Source organism: Balaenoptera ricei, chromosome 19 (genome assembly GCF_028023285.1).
Source record: "Balaenoptera ricei isolate mBalRic1 chromosome 19, mBalRic1.hap2, whole genome shotgun sequence".
Lineage (NCBI taxonomy): Eukaryota > Metazoa > Chordata > Mammalia > Artiodactyla > Balaenopteridae > Balaenoptera > Balaenoptera ricei.
In genome coordinates, this window is record NC_082657.1 from 46366780 (window position 1) to 46386297 (window position 19518).

At 38.9% G+C, this 19518-nt stretch overlaps 1 protein-coding gene across 2 annotated transcripts in view; it reads left to right on the plus strand.

Annotated features, from left to right (window-relative positions):
* The window catches only part of SNTB2 (syntrophin beta 2), a 104700-nt gene that overhangs the window by 70369 nt on the left and 14813 nt on the right, over window positions 1-19518 (plus strand). For both annotated transcript variants that reach the window (XR_009499113.1, XM_059905281.1), the window contains exon 5: window positions 14002-14198. Coding sequence is in view for 1 of the 2 variants with exons in the window: in XM_059905281.1 (XP_059761264.1) it covers window positions 14002-14198 (197 nt within the window). In the remaining variant the exon portion in view is untranslated. The remainder of the gene's footprint in view (window positions 1-14001; window positions 14199-19518) is intronic.

Sequence of the window (19518 nt, forward strand, 5' to 3'; positions counted from 1 at the left end):
ATAAAATAAATTTTAAAAATCAAAGAACACTGTTAGTGTGATATAAATTAACATGAGTTAACCATTTATATTGGATTGCACATTTATAGATTCTTGGAAACCAAAGGTGTGTGTGTGTGTTTACTTAATAGCTGATATTTCGGGATGGTTGAGGAATTAAGTAAAAACATGAAAGTGATAAATGAAGAGGATTTTTATTTTACACATTTCTTGAGGTTAAAGCCAGGTACAGGATACAGGTAGAAAAATAGATATAGGTGCCGTGGATTTTGCAGGATGTAAATTTTGTAGTCTTTTCCTATAATCTTTCTTTGACTGGAAAAGAAAATGATCCAGAGAAAGTGTGGCTACTTTATGATGTGGAAAATTGAGGGGGGTTGTGCTTATGGGACTTATGGGGCAAAAGCTGCTGAAACGCCTTTGCATGAGCTCATCTGGCCTCCCCACTTAAGGGGCCTTTTGGCAGTGTGTTCTAACCAACTGCTGTGCAGCAAGAGTCCAGCAGCTGGTTTGAATTAGATTCCCTCTGCCAAATATTTCATAATCAAATCTGTAGGAAAAATTCTCCTGGACTTTATATTTTTTAATGTCTGATTTGGGATTAGCAATCAAACTGAATATGGTAGAATACACCCTGTCACTTTCCTCATACTTTGTCTTACTTGGATCATATGTGGAGTAGTTTTGAAACTTATTTAACTCTTGCTGAGATAGCTAATGTGTAATTGGCATGTTGGTTCTACAGGGATCAGCCCAGGGAGGTGGTTCTCAAATTATACTTTCATGGACCTCTGGGGATTCCTTCTTCAGGGTGTCTGTAAGTTCAAAACTATTTTCACAGTAATACTAAGATGTTGTTTGCTTTTTTCATTGTTGACATTTGCACTGAGGGTTGGTAAAATTGCTGGTACCTTAGCATGAATCAAGGCAGTTGGCACCAAACTGTATGGACTTGCAGGGAGAAAACATGCCAGTTTAACCTCAAAATGTCTTTGTTGAAGCAGTAAAAATTACTAGTTATATTTAATCTCAACCCTTGAGTACTCATCTTGTTAATAATCTGTGAGATGAAATGAGAAGTGCTCAGAGTCCACTTCGGCTGCATACTGAGGTATGAGAGTTGTTGCAGAGGAAAGCATATGTGGTTGAGGTGCAAGCTGAACTAGCGGGGTTTTTCATGCAACACCATTTTTCACTTGAAAAAACAACTGGCTGACAAACTGTGGCTGGTCAGACTTGGGTATTTGTCAGACATTTTTTTTCCTAAAATAACCAAAATGAATTTATCATTTAAGGAAAATACTGATGGTATTTGTTAACAATTATAAATTTCTAGCTTTCAAACAAAAATTAGAATTCTGGAAAACTAGTATCTGTCTCTGTGAGTTTGATAGCTTCCCAATACTTAACGACTTGTCTAATGAGATCATTGGTGATACTAGCAAATGTGACTTTTTGATATAATAAAATGCTTTTAACATTTGGAAAATGTGCATAACTCAATGAAAAAATATATTCCAAATGACCAATACATGATGCTACAAAATCATGCAAGGATAAGAAAGATCTATTCAAGCTGCAAGAGAGACCAAAGGATTTTTTTTTTTTTTTTTTTTTTTTTTATTTATTTACTTATGGCTGTGTTGGGTCTTCGTTTCTGTGCGAGGGCTTTCTCCGGTTGTGGCAAGCGGGGGCCACTCTTCATCGCGGTGCGCGGGCCTCTCACTATCGCGGCCTCTCTTGTTGCGGAGCACAAGCTCCAGATGCGCAGGCTCAGTAATTGTGGCTCACGGGCCCAGTTGCTCCGCGGCATGTGGGATCTTCCCAGACCAGGGCTCGAACCCGTGTGCCCTGCATTGGCAGGCAGACTCTCAACCACAGCGCCACCAGGGAAGCCCCCAAAGGATTTTTAATGTAACAGGATATGAAAACTTTATTGATAAGTTTTCAGATCCTACATTGCAACTAACCTTTAAGAATCCGCTTGTTGAGTTTTGGTTTGGTAGACAGAAAGATAACCACAATTATCTGAAAAGGCTATTAAATACTCCTTCCTTGTGCAACTGCCTAGCTGTGTGAGGCTCGGCATACTTAAACTGCATACTGCAGCAGAATGCAGAAGCACATATAAGAATTCAGCTCTCGGGCTTCCCTGGTGGCACAGTGGTTGAGAATCTGCCTGCCAATGCAGGGCACACGGGTTCAAGCCCTGGTCTGGGAAGATCCCACATGCCGCGAAGCAACTGGGCCCGTGAGCCACAATTACTGAGCCTGCGCGTCTGGAGCCTGTGCTCCGCAACAAGAGAGGCCGCGATAGTGAGAGGCCCGTGCACCGCGATGAAGAGTGGCCCCTGCTCGCCGCAACTGGAGAAAGCCCTCGCACAGAAACAAAGACCCAACACAGCCATAAATAAATAAATCAATTAAAAAAAAAAAAAGAATTCAGCTCTCTTTTATTAAGCTGGATATTAAAGAGATTTGCAAAAAATTTAAGACAATGCTACTCTTCACATTAATGTTTTGTTGTTGTTTTGGAAAATATTTTAATAAAAATAAGTTATTTATATTATCTAACCAGTTTGTTATTTTTTATTTTTAAATTAATATTTTTAAAATTTCTCAGTTTTAATTTCTCATTATAGTAAATATCAGTACATATAATCCATATGAAGAAAAGTGTCTTGGAGTACTCAGTAGTTTTTAAACACTTTTTTTTTTAATAAATTTATTTTATTTCATTTATTTTTATTTTTGGCTGCGTTGAGTCTTTGTTGCTAAGCTCAGGCTTTCTCCAGTTGCGGCGAGCAGCGGCTACTCTTCATCGTGGAGCGTGGGCTTCTCATTGTGGTGGCTTCCCTTGTTGGGAGCACGGGCTCTAGGTGCGTGGGCTTCAGTAGTTGTGGCACACGGGCTCCGCAATTGTGGCTCGCGGGCTCTAGCGCACAAGCTCAGTAGTTGTGGTGCATGGGCTTAGTTGCACTGCAGCATGTGGGATCTTCCCAGACCAGGGCTTGAACCCGTGTCTCCTGCATCGGCAGGCGGATTCCTAACCACTGCACCACCAGGGAAGCCCCCTCAGTTTTTAAGAGTGTTGAAGGGTCCTTGGACCAAAAAGTTGGCAAACCATTAGTTTTGTGCTTCTCAACTGTGGCTACACATTTGAATCATCTGGAGAACTTTTAGTAAAATAAGGTTGACTGGGCCCCACCCTAGACCAGTTAAATCTGAATGTTTGAGGATGGGAGCCAGACATCAGTAATATTTAAAAGCTCTGCACCAGGTGATTCTAGTGTAGAGCCAGGGCTGAGAACTATAGTAATTAACTTGGCTAAACCAGTTGGTAGATCAGAAGAAACTGCCTTTTCCTTGAGAGACACACGCTTGTCTTTTATCTGAACCAGTAGTGACTCCCTGGCAACGAAAGGAAACGTGAAGGCGCATCCATTTACTCTTAGATGTCATCTTGCTCAGGTTACTGCTAGAGGAGTACAGGAAGGAACCAGCAAATTTGTAGAAAAATATTACAGGTATACAGCCTACAGTGAAGCTAAGAACAAACCATTTTATTTATTTCTCTTTGGTATACATTTCTCACCCAAGTTTTTAAAAATCCTATGTGGAAAACATTATCTGCTGAGTGATTCCTTATAGTGAGGTAGTGTGTTTGTTCTGTTATACTGATCTACTTTGAACTTGTTAAAAATAGGGAAAATATTTTTGGAAGAAGTGAATAAATTAAACTATATTAAATGGTTGTCATGAAACAAAGTGTTGAATAGTTTAATGACTTTAAAGAGAACTGCTTTCTCTTCTTTTTTTCCATATGTATACTTCACTGTTACTTTTTTAGCAGCTTTATTGTGATATGTCACATACCATACAGTTCACCCATTTAAAGTATAAAGTTTAATGGTTTTTAATATGTTCACAGAGTTACGCAATCAATATTAGGACACTTTTATCACCCCAAAAAGAAATTCCTTACCCACCCGTTCATAGTCACTCTTCATTTTCCCCTCCCCCAGGCCCAAGCAACCACAAATCTACTTTCTGGCTCTATAGATTTGGCCTGTTCTGAACATTGCATATATGTGGAATCATGTTATATAGCCCTTTATGTCTGACTTCTTTCACTTTGTGTAATGTTTTCAAGGTTTATCCACGTTGGAGCACGTGCCACAACTTCATTCCTTTTCAAGGCTTAATGATATTCCGTTGTATGGATATAGCACATTCATCAGTTGATGGCCATTTGAGTTATTTCCACTTTTTTGACTAGACTGTTATGCATAATGCTGCTATAACACTCAGGTACAACTTTTTGTGTGAACATATGATTTTTTTGTTTTTTTGGCTGTGTTGGGTCTTCGTTGCTGTGTGTGGGCTTTCTCTAGTTGTGGTGAGTGGTGCACGGGCTTCTCATTGTGGTGGCTTCTCTTGTAACGGAGCATGGGCTCTAGGCGAGCAGGCTTCAGTAGTTGTGGCACGTGGACTCAGTAGTTTTGGCACGTAGGCTCAGTAGTTGTGGCTCACGGGCTCTAGAGCACAGGCTCAGCAGTTGTGGAGCTTGGGCTTAGTTGCTCCACAGCATGTGGGATCTTCCCGGACCAGGGCTCAAACCCATGTCCCCTGCACTGGCAGGAGGATTCTTAACCACTGCGCCACCAGGGTAGTCCCTCTTTTCACTTTCTTGATAGTGTCATCTGAAGCACAGAAGTTTTTAATTTTGATGAAGTCCAATTTATCAGCCTTATATCGCTTGCATTTTTTGTGTTATATCTAAGAAGGCTTTCCCTAATCCAATGTCACAAAGACTTAATCCTGTGTTCTCTTCTAAAAGTTTTATAGTTTTAGCTCTACATTTCATTCTTTTATCCAAATGAAGTCAGTTTTTTTATATGGTGTGAAGTAGTGGTCAAACTTTATTCTTTTGCATGTGAAAATCCAATTATCACAGTACCATTTATTGAAAAGACTTCTTTCTCCATTGAAGTCCCTTGACATCCTTGTCAAAAATCAGTTGATCATAAATGTGAGAGTTTATTTCTTGACTCTCAATTTTATAGTTTAGTGGTAAGTTTTGAAATCAGAAGTGTGAGTCCTCCAACTTTGTTCTTTTTCAAGATTATTTTGACAATTCAGAATCTCTGGCATTTACCTATGGATTTTATGGTCAGTTTGTCAATTTCTGCAAACAAACAAACAAAAAAAAGACGAAATTCTGATAGGCATTGCATTGAATCTGTAGATCAATCTAGGGAGTATTGCCATCTTAAAAATATTGTCTTCCAATCCATGATACAGGATATCTTTTTATTTATTTAGGTTTTCTTTTATTTCTTTCAGCAATGTTTTGTAGTTTTCAGAGTACAAGTTTTATACTTCTTTCGTTAAATTTATTCTTAAGTAGTATTAAATTTTAATGCTATTGTAAATGAATTGTTTTCTTATTTTTCTTTTTGAATTGTTCATTGCTAGTGTATTCCATCAATACATTGATTTTTATATCTTGATCTTATATCCTACAATCTTGCTCAGCTTGTTTATTATTCTAATAGGTTTTTAGTAGATTCCTTAGGACCTTCTATGTACAAGATCATGTCATCTGCAAACAAGAGATAGTTTTTACCACTTCCTTTCCATTCTAGGCGCCTTTTACTTCATTTTCTTGCCTAATTGCTCTGGCCAGACTCTCCAGTACAATATTTATTTATGTATGTATGTATGTATGTATGTATGTATGTATCTTTTTGACCGTGCTGTGCAGTTTGCAGGATCTTAGTTCCCTGACCAGGGATTGAACCCAGGCCACAGCAGTGAAAGTGCTGAGTCCTAACCACTGGACCGCCACAGAATTCCCTCCAGTACAATTTTTATTTTCAATTTATTTTTGGCTGCGTTGGGTCTTAGTTGCTGCTCGTGGGCTTTCTCTAGTTGTGGCAAGTGGGAGCTACTCTCTGTTGCAATGTGCGTGCTTCTCATTGCAGTGGCTTCTCTTACTGCCGAGCAGACTCGAGGCGCACGGGCTTCAGTAGTTGTGGCTCGCGGGCTCTAGAGCGCAGGCTCAGTAGTTGTGGCACACAGGCTTAGTTGCTCCGTGGCATGTGGGATCTTCCTGGACCAGGGCTCGAACATGTTTCCCTGCATTGGCAGGCAAATTCTTAACCACTGCACCACCAGGGAAGTCCACAGTACAATTTTTAATAGAAGTAGCGTAAGCAGGCATCCTTGTCTTTTTCCTGTTCTTAGGGGGAAAACATTCAATCTTTTACCATTAAGTATGATGTTAGCTCTGGGGTTTTTTTTATAGATACACTGTATCCAGGTGAGGAAGTTCCCTTTTATTCCATGTTTGTTGAGTATTTTCATCATGGAAAGGTTTTGGCTTTGTTAAAATGTTTTTTCCATGTCTATTACAGTGATCATGTGGGTTCTGTCCTTTACTCTATTTATATGGTTTTACTTATCAATTTATAAATCAGTCAATTTAAAAATAATTTTTTAAATCAAATTAATTTATAAATCAATTACATATTGATTTTTGGACATTAAAACAACCTTGCACTTCTGAGATAAATCTTATTTGGTCATGCTGGATTCAATTTGCTAATAATTTGATGAGGATTTTCGTGTCTTATATTTATAAATGATATTGGTCTGTAGTTTTCTTTTCTTGAGACGTCTTTGGATTGGGTGTTAGGATATTACTGGCCTCATAGAAAGAGTTGGGAGGTATTCCTGCCTCTTCTGTTTTTTTGGAAGACTTTATAAAGAATTGGCATTGATTCTTCTTTAAATATTTGGTAGAATTCATTAGCAAAGCCATCTGGGATTAAGATTTTATTTGTTGCAAGTTTTTCACTGTTAGTTGAAGGGATTTTTAAAATATGTTTTAAACCAGTGGTCCCCAACCTTTTTGGCACCAGGGACTGGTTTTGTGGAAGACATTTTTCCGTGGACTGGGCGGGGGAGGGCGGGGCGGGGATGGTTAAGGTGGTAATGCAAGCAATGGGGAGCGGCACATGAAGCTCTGTTCTTTCCCTTTTATCTGAAAATGGTTTTTAGTTCATGAATGTCACATTTCTTATCTTTGACCTTGAAACCCTGTTCTCATGAACATCTCATGGGGCAGAATATGTATGATATATGATAGAAACTCTAAGGGTCTTTCTTGCTTATGTTTCCCAATGTTTTTTCTCTTCTCTACTTTGTTTCATTGCTGTCCCATACTTGATTTGAATGTTCTTCCCAAAATGCTTAGCTCAAGCTCTCATTTTGTTACATCTAAAAGTATTTCAAGGGGCGTTATTACTTATCCCCCCGCCAAATGAGTTGGAACTCTTTTTTTTTTTTTTTTTGTCCACACTGTGCAGTCTGTGGGATCTTAGTTCCCCAACCAGGGATTGAACCCAGGCCACAGCAGTGAAAGTGCTGAGTCCTAACCACTGGATCGCCAGGGGGTTCCTAGACCTCACTTTAAAAAAAAAAAAAATTATTTATTTATTTGGTTGCACTGGGTCTTAGTTGTGGCAGGCGGGCTCCTTAGTTGCAGCAGGCAGGCTCCTTAGTTACAGCTCACCAGCTCCTTAGTTGCGGCACGAGGGCTCCTTAGTTATGGCATGCGAACTCTTAGTTGCGGCATGCATGTGGGATCTAGTTCCCTGATCAGGGATTGAATCCAGGCCCCCTGCATTGGGAGTGCAGAGTCTTATCCACTGTGCAACCAGGGAAGTCCCTAGAACTCACTTTTTAAAGTAAAAAGATGGTGCATCATTTTTTTTTTAATGTAGTAGAGTAGTATCATATTTTAAGTGAATGGGAGTCAAGAGTTGTAACCAAGTAGTTCCAAAGTTTCCTTTTTATGGCTGAATAATATTCCATTGTATGGATGTACCACATTTTGTTTATCCACTTATCAGTTGATGGACATTTGGACTATTTCCACTTTTTGGCTATTATGAATAATACTGCTATGAACTTTTGTGAACAAATTTTTATGCTAATATATGTTTTCATTTCTCCTGGGTATATACCTAGGAGTGGGATTGTTGGATCATACGGTAACATTTAACTTTTGGAGGAACCAGTCAATTTTTTAAAAAAAATCATTGTGAAATTATAAGTTTAATATCCATTGTAGTTTGTCCTTGTTGATGCTCAAAAATGGTCCTATCTTTAGCCAGTGGTAGCTCTTCAGGTGGACTTCTCAGCCTTTTTGACAGGACTTTTATATAAAAGTGTTTGAGAATTGCCATATTATCCATTATGATAGAATACTCTGGACTTAACTTGTGTATTTTCTGCTCTAGATCTGACATTTTCCAAGAAGCCTCACTTTCTTTTTTTTTTGAGGGGATGGGGGTTCAATTTGGGCACTAACTACATTTGTTGCTATTGGATTAGTTATTGTTTATAGGCCTTTGTTGATGCACAGAGGTAGGAAGTATGTGTAAGTGTATATATATACATATATATATATATTTTAAACATAAAATACATAGTGAGTTCACACTGATACTCCATTTCAAGTTTGAGACTACAGTGTAATCACTTAACGTCTTCTGTCTTACATCTGGTTTTCCTTTTTCCCATATCCCGAATTGCAGATCTTAAGGACACCAGAGATGATCACATTAGAACATCCCATAATTGCTCATTTGCTTTATCCCACATTACATATCAGAATAGTACTACTATTATTACTACTACAACATTATCACCAACAGTATAATTACTGAAAGTATTTGAAAAAAATTTTTTGCAGCTCCTTTTTTTGTACTTTTTTAGTGGTTTCTCCTGGTTCTGTCAGTTCTCCACTAAACTCCCTGTCCACACTTTCTTATCCCCCTTTGTTGATCTCTCCTTATCTTCCAGATTTCTTTTCTTCTTTTCTTTTTTTTTTGGCCCGCAGCATGCCAAAAAGAAAAAAAAAGGGATCTTAGTTCCCTGACCAGAAATTGAACCTCGGGCCCCCTGCATTGGAAACGCAGAGTCTTAACCACTGGACCGCCAGGGAATTCCCTTGGATTTCTATACATTGGCTTATTTCAGGGCTCAGATCTCTTCTCTATCAACTACCCTGTCCCTCTGGTGATTGTATCTGTTACCATAGCTTGAAATATCTCTTATACACTGACAACTCCCAAATTTATATCTCCAGACAGAATCACAGACTTATATTCTGACTGCCTATTTAACACATCATTTGCATATTTATGATAACTAGGAAGCACACTCTGTAGCAAAAGTAACATAAAATAATAAAATAGATGTTTATTTCTTTCTTATGTAAAAGAAATCAGCCGTCCTTAGCAAGAGGTTTCTACCCTTCAAGGTTGCTTCATGGCTCAAGATGGTTACTGGAAGCTTTAGCCATCATATCCAAATTGTAGGCAGGAGGAAGAAGAGGAAAAGAACAGAAGGGGCACATAGCTGCTGCCTTGTTCTCCAGTTGTGGGGCTTTTCTGGTAATCCTACCCATTAACAGCTTGCAATTCATTGGACATCTCTTTCTTCAAAGAAGTTTGGGAAATACTCTTTTATCTGTGCATGTTGTCATTCGGGATAAAGGCAGCTTTCTATTTTTTTAGGAAGAATGAGAGAATGAATATTGAATAGGCAAGTAGAGTTTTAAGAGTTCTTTGTGGGGATTTCTGTGGTGGTGCAGTGGTGAAGAATCTGCCTGCCAGTGCAGGGGACACGGTTTCAATCCCTGATCCAGGAAGATCCCACATGCTGCGGAGCAAGTAAGCGCGTATGCCACAACTACTAAGCCTGCGCTCTAGAGCCCACGACCCACGACTACTGAGCCCTTTTGCCACAACTACTGAAGCCCGCATGCATAGAGCCTGTGCTCCGCAACAAGAGAAGCCTTCACAATGAGAAGCCCACGCACTGCAACAAAGAGTGGCCCCTGTTCACCACAACTAGAGAAAGCCCACGCACACAGCAACGAAGACCCAATGCAGCCAAAAATAAAATTAATTAATTAATTAATTTTTAAAAAAAGTGATCTCTTAAAAAAAAAGTTCTTTGTGTATTTTGGATACAGTCCTTTACCAGGTATATGTTTTCATAAATTTTCTTCTACTTTGTGGCTTGTCTTTTCATTCTCTTAACAGTGTTTTTCAAAGAGCAAATGTTTTTAATTAATGAAGTCCAACTTAATCATTTTTTTCCTTTATGGATCATGCTTTTGGTGTTGTATCTTTTTAGATTACTTAGATTTTCTGTTAAAATGTCTTCTTGGGCTTCCCTGGTGGCGCAACAGTTAAGAATCTGCCTGCCAAGGCAGGGGGCACGGGTTCGAGCCCTGGCCCGGGAAGATCCCACATGCTGCGGAGCAACTAAGCTCGTGTGCCACAACTACTGAGCCTGTGTTCTAGAGCTCGTGAGCCACAACTACTGAACCTGCGTGCCACAACTACTGAAGCCCGCATGCCTAGAGCTGTGCTCCACAACAAGAGAAGCCACCGCAATGAGAAGCCCGCGTACCGCAACGAAGAGTAGCCCCCGCTCGCCGCAACCAGAGAAAGCCCATGCGCAGCAACAAAGACCCAACGCAGCCTAAAATAAAATAAATTTATATAAAAAAAAAAGTCTTCTTGAAGTTTTACATTTAATGTAATGTTTTACTATTACATTTTACGTTTAGCTCTAAGATCTATTTTGAGTTAATTTTTGGGAAGAGTGTAAGGTCTTCCAAAACAGAAAGCACCAGACCCAGATGAGTTCACTGGTGAATTCTACCAAACATTTAAGGAAGAAATTCCCTACAGTCTCTTTCAAAGGATTGAAGCAGAGGGAATACTTCCTAACTCATTCTATGAGACTAGCATTATGCTAATACCAAAACCAGACAGAGACATTATAAGAAAAATACAGACCAATATCTCTCATGAACATAGATGTAAAAATCCTCAAAACAATACTATCAAATCTAATCCAAAAAAGTATAAAAAGAATTATACATCACAACCAAGTGGAATTTATTTTAGATATGCAAGGCTGGTTCAACGTTTGAAAATCAATTTGCGTAGGGACTTCCCTGGCGGTCCAGTGGTTAAGACTCCACACTTCCACTGCAGGGGGCACGGGTTTGATCCCTGGTCAGGGAACTAAGATCCCACATGCTGCATGGCGTGACCACCCCACCACAAAAAAAAGAAAAGAAAAGAAAATGAATTTGTGTAATCCATCACGTCAACAAGCTGAAGAAGAAAAATCGTATCATATCAGGAGATACAGGAAAAGCATTTGACAAAATGCAACACCCATTCATGATTAAAACTTTCAGTAAACTAAGAATAAATGAGAACGTCCTCAACTTGATAATGACTACCTACAAAAAATCTACAGCTAACATCATACTTAATGATGAGAAACACAAAGCTTTTCCACTAAGATCAGGCCCAAGGCAAGGATGTTCCCCTTTTGCCACTCCTTTCAACATCATACTGGAAGTCCTTGCTAATGCAGTAAGGCAAGAAAAGGAAGTAAAAGGTATACAGATTGAAAAGGAAGACATAAAACTATCTTTGTTCTCAGAAGACATGATCATCTATATAGAAAATTGAAAAGAATTGGCAAAAAACTCCTGGAACTAATAAGCTCTTATGGCATGGTTGCAGGATACAAGGTCAGTGGACAAAAGTCAATTGCTTTCCTATATACTAACAATGAACAAGTGGAATTTGAAATTAAAAACACAATGCCATTTACATTAGCACCCCCCAAAATGAAATACTTAAATATAAATCTAACAAAATATGTTCAAGATCTATATGAGGAAAACTCCAAAACTCTGATGAACAAAATCAAAGAAGAACTAAATAAATAGATATTCCATGTTCATGGATAGGAAGACAATATTTTCAAGACGTCAGTTTTTCCCAAATTGATCTATAGATTCAATGCAATCCCAGTCAGAATTTTAGCAAGTTATTTTATGGATATTGACAAACTGATTCTAGAGTTTATATGGAGAGGCAAAAGACCCAGAATAGCCAACACAAAATTGAAGAACAAAGTTGGAGGACTGATGTTACCCACCTTCAAGACTTACTATAAAGCTGCAGTAATCGAGACAGTGTAGTGTTGATGAAAGAACAGACAAATATATAGATCAGTGAAACAGAATAGAGAGCTCAGAAATAGACCCCTGTAAATATCATCAGCTAATCTTTGACAAAGGAGCAAAGGCACTACAATGGAACAAATATAGTCTTTTTCAACGAATTGTGCTAGAACAACTAGATATCCACATGTAAAAAAATTTTGCCCTTCACCAGAATTAACTCAAAATGGATCATAGACCTAAGTGTAAATTGCAAAACTATAAAACTCCTAGATGGTAACAGGAGAAAACCTAGATGACCTTGGGTATTGTAATGGCTTTTTTAGATACAACACCAAAGGCATGATTTATGAAAGAAATAATTAATAAGCTGGACTTCATTAAAACTAAAAATTTCTGTTCTGTGAAAGACAGTGTCAAAGAATTAGAAGAGAAGGCACAGACTAGAAAAAAATATTCGCAAAAGACACATCAGATAAATGTTATCCAAAATAATACAAAGAGCTATTGAAGCTCAACAGTAAGAAAACAAACAACTTGGGAATTCCCTGGCCGTCCAGTGGTTAGGACTCCATGTTTCCACTGCAGGGAGCATGGGTTCGATCCCTGGTCGGGGAAATAAGATCCTGCAAGCCATGGGGCACAGGCCAAAGAAAAAAAAAAAAGAAAACAAACAACTTCATTAAAAAATGGGCCAAGGACAACATGAATAGACGCCCCACCAAAGAAAATATACAGATCGCAAATAAGAATATGAAAATATGTTTCACGTAATATATCATCAGGGAAATGCAAATTAAAACAACGAGATACCACTACACACTTATTAGAATAGCCAGTATCCGGTACACTGACAACACCAAACACTGGCGAGGATATGGAGCAACAGGAACTCTCATACAATGCTGGTGGGAATGCAAAATGGTACAGCCACTTTGACAGAGTTTGGTGGTTTCTTACAAACATTTTCTTACCATACAACCCAGAAATTCCACTCCTTGGTTTACCCAAAGGAGTTGAAAAATTATATTAAAAAAAAAAACCTATGCAAAGATGTTTATAGCCACTTTATTCTTTTTTTTTTAATTGATGTATAGTTGATTTGCAATGTGTTAGTTTCTGGTATACTCAGCTTTATTCTTAATTGCCAAAACTTGGAAGCAACCAAGGCATCCTTCAGTAGGTGAATGGATAAATAAACTGTGGTAGACCCAGACAATTCAGCGCTAAAAAAAAATGAGCTATCAAGCCTGAAAAGACATGGAGGAACCTTGAATGCATATTACTAAGTGAATGAAGCCAATCTGACAAGGCTTTATACTGTGACATTTTGGAAAAAACACGACTATGGAGATAATAAAAAGATGAGTGGTTGTAGGGAGAGGGACGATGAATAGGCAGTGCACCGAGGATTTTCAGAGCAATGGAAATTCTCTGTATATTATAGTGATGGCTATATGTCTTTATATATTTGTCAAAACCTATAGAATACACAACACCAAGAGTGAACCCTAAATTAGACTCTGGACTTTGAGTGATTATGATGTGTTGGTATAGGTTTATCCTTGGTAAAAAAGTGCCATGCTGGTGATACTGATAATGGGGGAGGATACGCATGTGTGGGGGCCTATTTCTTAATCAAAATTGAATCTTCTTTTGATACGGGTGGCCTCTTGGGAGCATAAAAAAAGCTAATGGGAAACTGGGGCCTTGGGCCATCCAGCCTAGTGTTCTGCCTGTGACACCAGGGGTCATTTTATGGGAAAACAGAATGGTATCTACTTCAAAGACTATAATCTTGTTTTGAAATATACTTATCTAAAAACTGCTGATGGCTTTTATAATTTTCTGCTTATTAATCAGCATAAATTGCTGACATTTTCCTCTGACAGTGCATTAATTTTGATCTTTGTTTGTGGTTCTAGGTTGGTTCATTCTGGCTCCGGATGTCGATCACCCTCACTTGGATCTGACCTTACGTTTGCTACCAGGACAGGCTCTCGGCAGGGCATTGAGATGCATCTCTTCCGGGTGGAGACGCATCGGGATCTATCGACCTGGACCCGGATACTTGTTCAGGGTTGCCATGCTGCTGCTGAGCTGATCAAGGAAGTCTCTCTAGGTACAGATCCTAGCATTTCATTTCTAATAGTAATTAAATGGAACTGTTATACTTTATTTTAAAGTAAAAACCAAAAAAAAAAAAAAAAAAAGTAAAAACCATTATCCTGTATGCCAGACTTAAAAATGTTCTGAAATAAGGCACCTTAAAGTGATCACGATGGAAAGAAACTGGGTTTCTCTGTTTCAGTAGCAAAGTTTTCATGAGCTTTTTATGTGGCTCTGAACACATTTACAACACTCTCTGTACAACATGGTAGTTTTACTGTTCATTATTTAAATCTTTATAGTGTAAGGACTCATTTACTAAATACTAGGTGCATTGACCCTCTGGTTAAGAAGATTTGGAACATGGATAGACACCCTTAAAAATATGAGCATCTGGCAAAGCTTATAGCTGTAGAAAAATAAAGAGAATTTGGAATAGGAGTCTCTTTTCCAAAGTTTGAAAATGTGTTGCCCAGTAGGTACTGAAATAAGCATCTAAAGGAAGTAAGCCTCATGGTCTCTTTCCATTGTTGAAGCGCCCTCTTGTGGCTTGTCTATATGAATTTGGAAGTATGGTTTCATACATGTATATTTGTGTATATGGTTATGTATAGATATTTCCAGATTGCTTTTCATTTTAACAAGAACAGAGAGTAGTCAAAATGAAGACACAGTTACAGTTTCTAATATGGTTTTTTTTTTTTTTAACTTTTGGGTTTATTTATTTATTTATTTATGGCTGTGTTGGGTCTTCGTTTCTGTGCGAGGGCTTTCTCTAGTTGCGGCAAGTGGGGGCCACTCTTCATCGCGGTGCGCGGGCCTCTCACTGTCATGGCCTCTCTTGTTGCGGAGCACAAGCTCCAGACGCGCAGGCTCAGTAAATTGTGGCTCACGGGCCTAGTTGCTCCGCAGCATGTGGGATCTTCCCAGACCAGGGCTCGAACCCATGTCCCCTGCATTGGCAGGCAGATTCTCAACCACTGCGCCACCAGGGAAGCCCCCCTAATATGGTTTTAGTTACTTTGAATATCTTGATTGCAAGTTGGTTTACTTAGTTTTGCTCCTGTTTTCTATGTATTTTATTTTATAAACCTAGTTTTACAAAATCTATACAAAAAGAGAAAATGTTTTGAGAGCAGAATGTCTTGTGATTTATATTCCTTTCCATTGCTTTTGGAAAGTTAGGGATCTCCATGGCTTTAGAACCGCCTGGGCAGCATTTCCATGGGTCATCTTCTAACACTGGCACAAGGACAGCTTTTTCAATGTTGTCAAAGTAGCACAATTCTTCAACTATTTAGTACCTACTCTATATTTTCCTCACAACCACAATGATGATTCAAGCAATGACACCAATGCCTAGATCCCACCTTGGATTTTGACCAAAGCCACCACATCAGCAGTGTCTTTCTCACTTGTCTGTCTCCTACCCATTTTCTCTATGGAGTGGTTGGTCACCACATTAAGGACTGTGGGGCTCTGGTTTTTGTCTTGGCCTCAGAATGTGCTTTCTGGGACGGGGAAATCCTCAGTTGGAAAGTCTGGATGCTCTGTGTTCCTGTGTGGAGTCCCAGGGGTCAGGCCAGCACACTTATCGCTGGCATATGGGGTCACCATAATCTTCTTCAAGGATGCTGAGAGATATGCTTCCCAAAACAAAGAGTGCAACGTGGCTTTTTAACACTTTTTAGTTTCGTGTTGTTTCTTTGGTGTCTGGCAGCTAAACTTCATATTACAGGAAACCAAAATCTATTCAGTCCTTGGCTCACAGTTGTTTAAATACAGATGGCTTGAGGAGAGGGAGAATAAGGACCACCTGGTTCCTTATATTTTTAAACGGACAAAAGAACATAATTTTTGGTAACTTTGAACTTTTTTGTTCTCATTCACAGCTCTATCTTAATATTACCTTGGTAATACTTTCATTTCCACAATTCAGATCAATTGATGTACTTATGAATCACTTACTCTGCATTTAGAGCTGTGCCAGAAATATTAAACTGGCTGAAAGTAAACTGCTTTGATGAGAACCAGAATTTCTTTAAAATGTGTTTGTGTGTGTGTGCGCGTACATGCGTGCATGCATGTACTCATGCGTGTAGGCACTTAGTCTGTTATGTCTTAACGTGATGTATATGCTTAGTGTACACATACATGTATGTGCACATACATGCATAAGCCAGCATGTCCTTCAGATGCATGTTATCACCTTCTGTTAAACTATTGGGAGATTCAGAAAGGTTTATTTAAAACTATATTTGAGGCACATCGTACTACATATTCAGGTGTTTATGGTCTAAAGAAAGTCAGGAAGTTGACAAAAAGAAATCAGTTGAGCTTTTTTTTGTCTCTTATGTGTTTGGTTATAGTTTACGCATTTAGAAGAATTTCAATAACTACTTGTAAGGTTTGACTAGTGAATGCCATACATTATCTTTATAATGTGCATTTAGTTTTAAGCCTTTATTAGATTATACTTAGAGTAGAATTGATCAGTAATCCTTCTGGTACACAAGGACTTTTTCCTTCTAGCAAATATAACTTTAAGATGACTAGGCAGAGAATGCAGTTAACACGCTCAGGTACATAAAACCATTTTCCATTTGTCACAGGAATTGAAAATATGAAAATACATACACTTTAGTGTGTGTAGTTGTTTGAACTTTAATAAGTATGCTTTTAAAAGCTTAATTTCATCATAACAATTACCCAAGCTGTTGAAGTTTTTAAATCATACTTGAACTTCATGAAGATACTTTATATTTCTGTAGCTTGGTGATATGAAGAATAAGAAGTAGAAGATATAGGTAGGAGTTGCATTAAAAAATATGCAGAGAATGTGCAAGAGAAGAAGAAAAATGGGCATTTTAAAGTATTTAGAGTGTTAGCATATATGAAAAAAGTTTGCTTTAACCATGTTGTTCTCAATTTCATAGAAATTCTCTTGAAATCCTTTTTGTTCCTCTACTCAACAAATATTGATTGAGTATATACTCTGCTTTTACTGACTATACTAAAATAAATAAGGTAGGTGTAGCCCCTTCCTTTGAAGTAGGAAAGACAGAAACAAAAAGAATAATAAGTACATGTTGGGGTTGTTATAAGTCATAAATGAGACACATGTGTCATCTAACCCTAACACACAACTCTGTAAGGCAAGTTTTATTACCTCCATTTTCAAGATAAAGGAATTTGGGTTAGTGTGGCTGGAACTTGAACTGGGATCGTTTCAAAATGCAGTGTCTTAAGCCCCTGCGTTTCCTCCTCTAAATGACTTATTCTTATGGGCAGATTAAACTCCTGGAGGACATATACATTATCAGTTTCTCTTAATTCATTAAATCAACAAATGCTTAGTGTTTAATTGTTTACAAAGTGCTATGCTTTGTGATGAGAGAAGTAGAAACAAATAAGGCCTGCTTCATGCCTTTGACCAAATAGCTATAAGAAAGGAGCACAGCGTCATGTTCTTCTTTTTTAACTCTTGAGTGTGATTAGCCCACTGATTATACTTGATGGGCTGGCTTTTCCATGCAGTAACAGAGAATGCTACCTCAACCTTTCTTTGAGAGCATCCTGGGCAGCCCACTCAAAGCCCACCCTGCAAAACCCAGTCTCTTCTGGGTTGTTCTGGAAGGCCCAGAGGAACCCAGGGTGACACAGCTCTGCAGCCGCTAAAGGGTCTTACTGGAAACATTGGAGCCCCCAGAGCCCTCCTACCAAGTAACTGGCCCCTGAGCAGCAGAAACAGGACTTGCAGCATAGACTTACTTTGACATTAGAGTCCTTTTTTAAAAATTAATTAATTAATTAATTTTTGGCTGCATCAGGTCTTAGTTGCAGCACGCAGGATCTTTCGTTGCAGCGTGGCACGCAGGCTCTGGAGTGCGTGGGCTCAGTAGTTGTGGCGCCGGGGCTTAGTTGCCCCGCGGCATGTGGGATCTTAGTTCCCCAACCAGGGATCGAACCTGTGTCCCATTCATTGGAAGGCGGATTCTTAACCACTGGACCACAAGGAAAGTCCTAACATTAGAGTCTTTGTTCTTCATGATACATTGGTAATCACCAGCAGTCTCTCATTTTAAAAGACACAAAGTAGAAAACATAGATTGTATTTACCAGTATTCATCTTGGTGTAACAATGAGATTTATTATTATTTATTATTAGTTAATGAGCCTTTTTTTCCTCTTAGCTTTATTAAATTTTTTACTATTAGGGAACTACTTAAAGTACTTAAGTAGGGAACTACTTAAATCTTTAATATACGTAATTACACTCAACAATATCCCCATGGTCTGAAAAAGCCAATGTCCCTGCCACTTAGCAGATTGTGAAGTAGTAGCCAGAGCAGTAGAAGGAAAACCAGGGCAGGTGAGGACAGTAAGTGTCACGGAAGCCTAAGGAAGAGGATTTCAAGGAGAGGAATAGCAAGTAGGGTTAAATGTATCAGTTGGATGGTTTAGGCTGGAATTAAGAGAAAATGCCCGCTAAAATTAGATTAAACATTTAAGAAATGTATTTTAGATAGAAGAGAGAAAGCAAGCGTAAAGCGGGGGGGGCCTTCTCTTCCCAGTCATAGGTTCATATGCACACCCTGGACCAATGCAGTCACCAGGAGAAAGCTGTGCTCTGACTGGCCCAGAGGCTATCTTCCCTTGAAGTTGAGGTCGTCCTTCCCTGAAACACATTAGGAGAGACTAGAAACCTGAATAAAATTGGAGTTTGGCTGTAAAGGAATAATGGAGAAATAAAATCTGGGTAGACAGCCAACAGTGAGTCCTACAAGTATCAAGGCAAGAGCTAAAGACGTGGGTCAGATTTAGGTACATGGAAATAATTGGCGCCCTTGGAGAGAGACGCTTAGGGGTGTGATGGCACTGGCAGCTTGCAGAGGGCTGAGGGTTGAATGGAAGGTGAACCATGGATAAACTGAGTGTAGACAGCTCTTTTAAGACGTTTTGCTGTGAAGAGGAGGGGATGGGAGTGGTAGAAAGAGGAAGGTAAAGAGCTGAGTAGTGGCATTTCTTATAATAATGAGAGAGACCTGAACATCTAAAAAAGTTAATGGAAGGGATCTGACTTAGAGGGAGGTGTTGAAAATGCAAAAGGAAGAAGGAATAATCAACCTTGGGCAGTTTCTGGGATCTGGGATCACAGTGGATGGGATCCAAAACACAGGTGGAGGGATTGGTCTTAGCCTGGAAGAGGGACAGAGGGGAGAGAGGAGGAACTGGGTAGAGATGTACACCCTTATCTTAGCTGTTGAAGTGGGCATTGCCTTTTATTCCTGAGTAATTTGTGCCAAAGACACCCCCGGCTTTTACTCCATCCC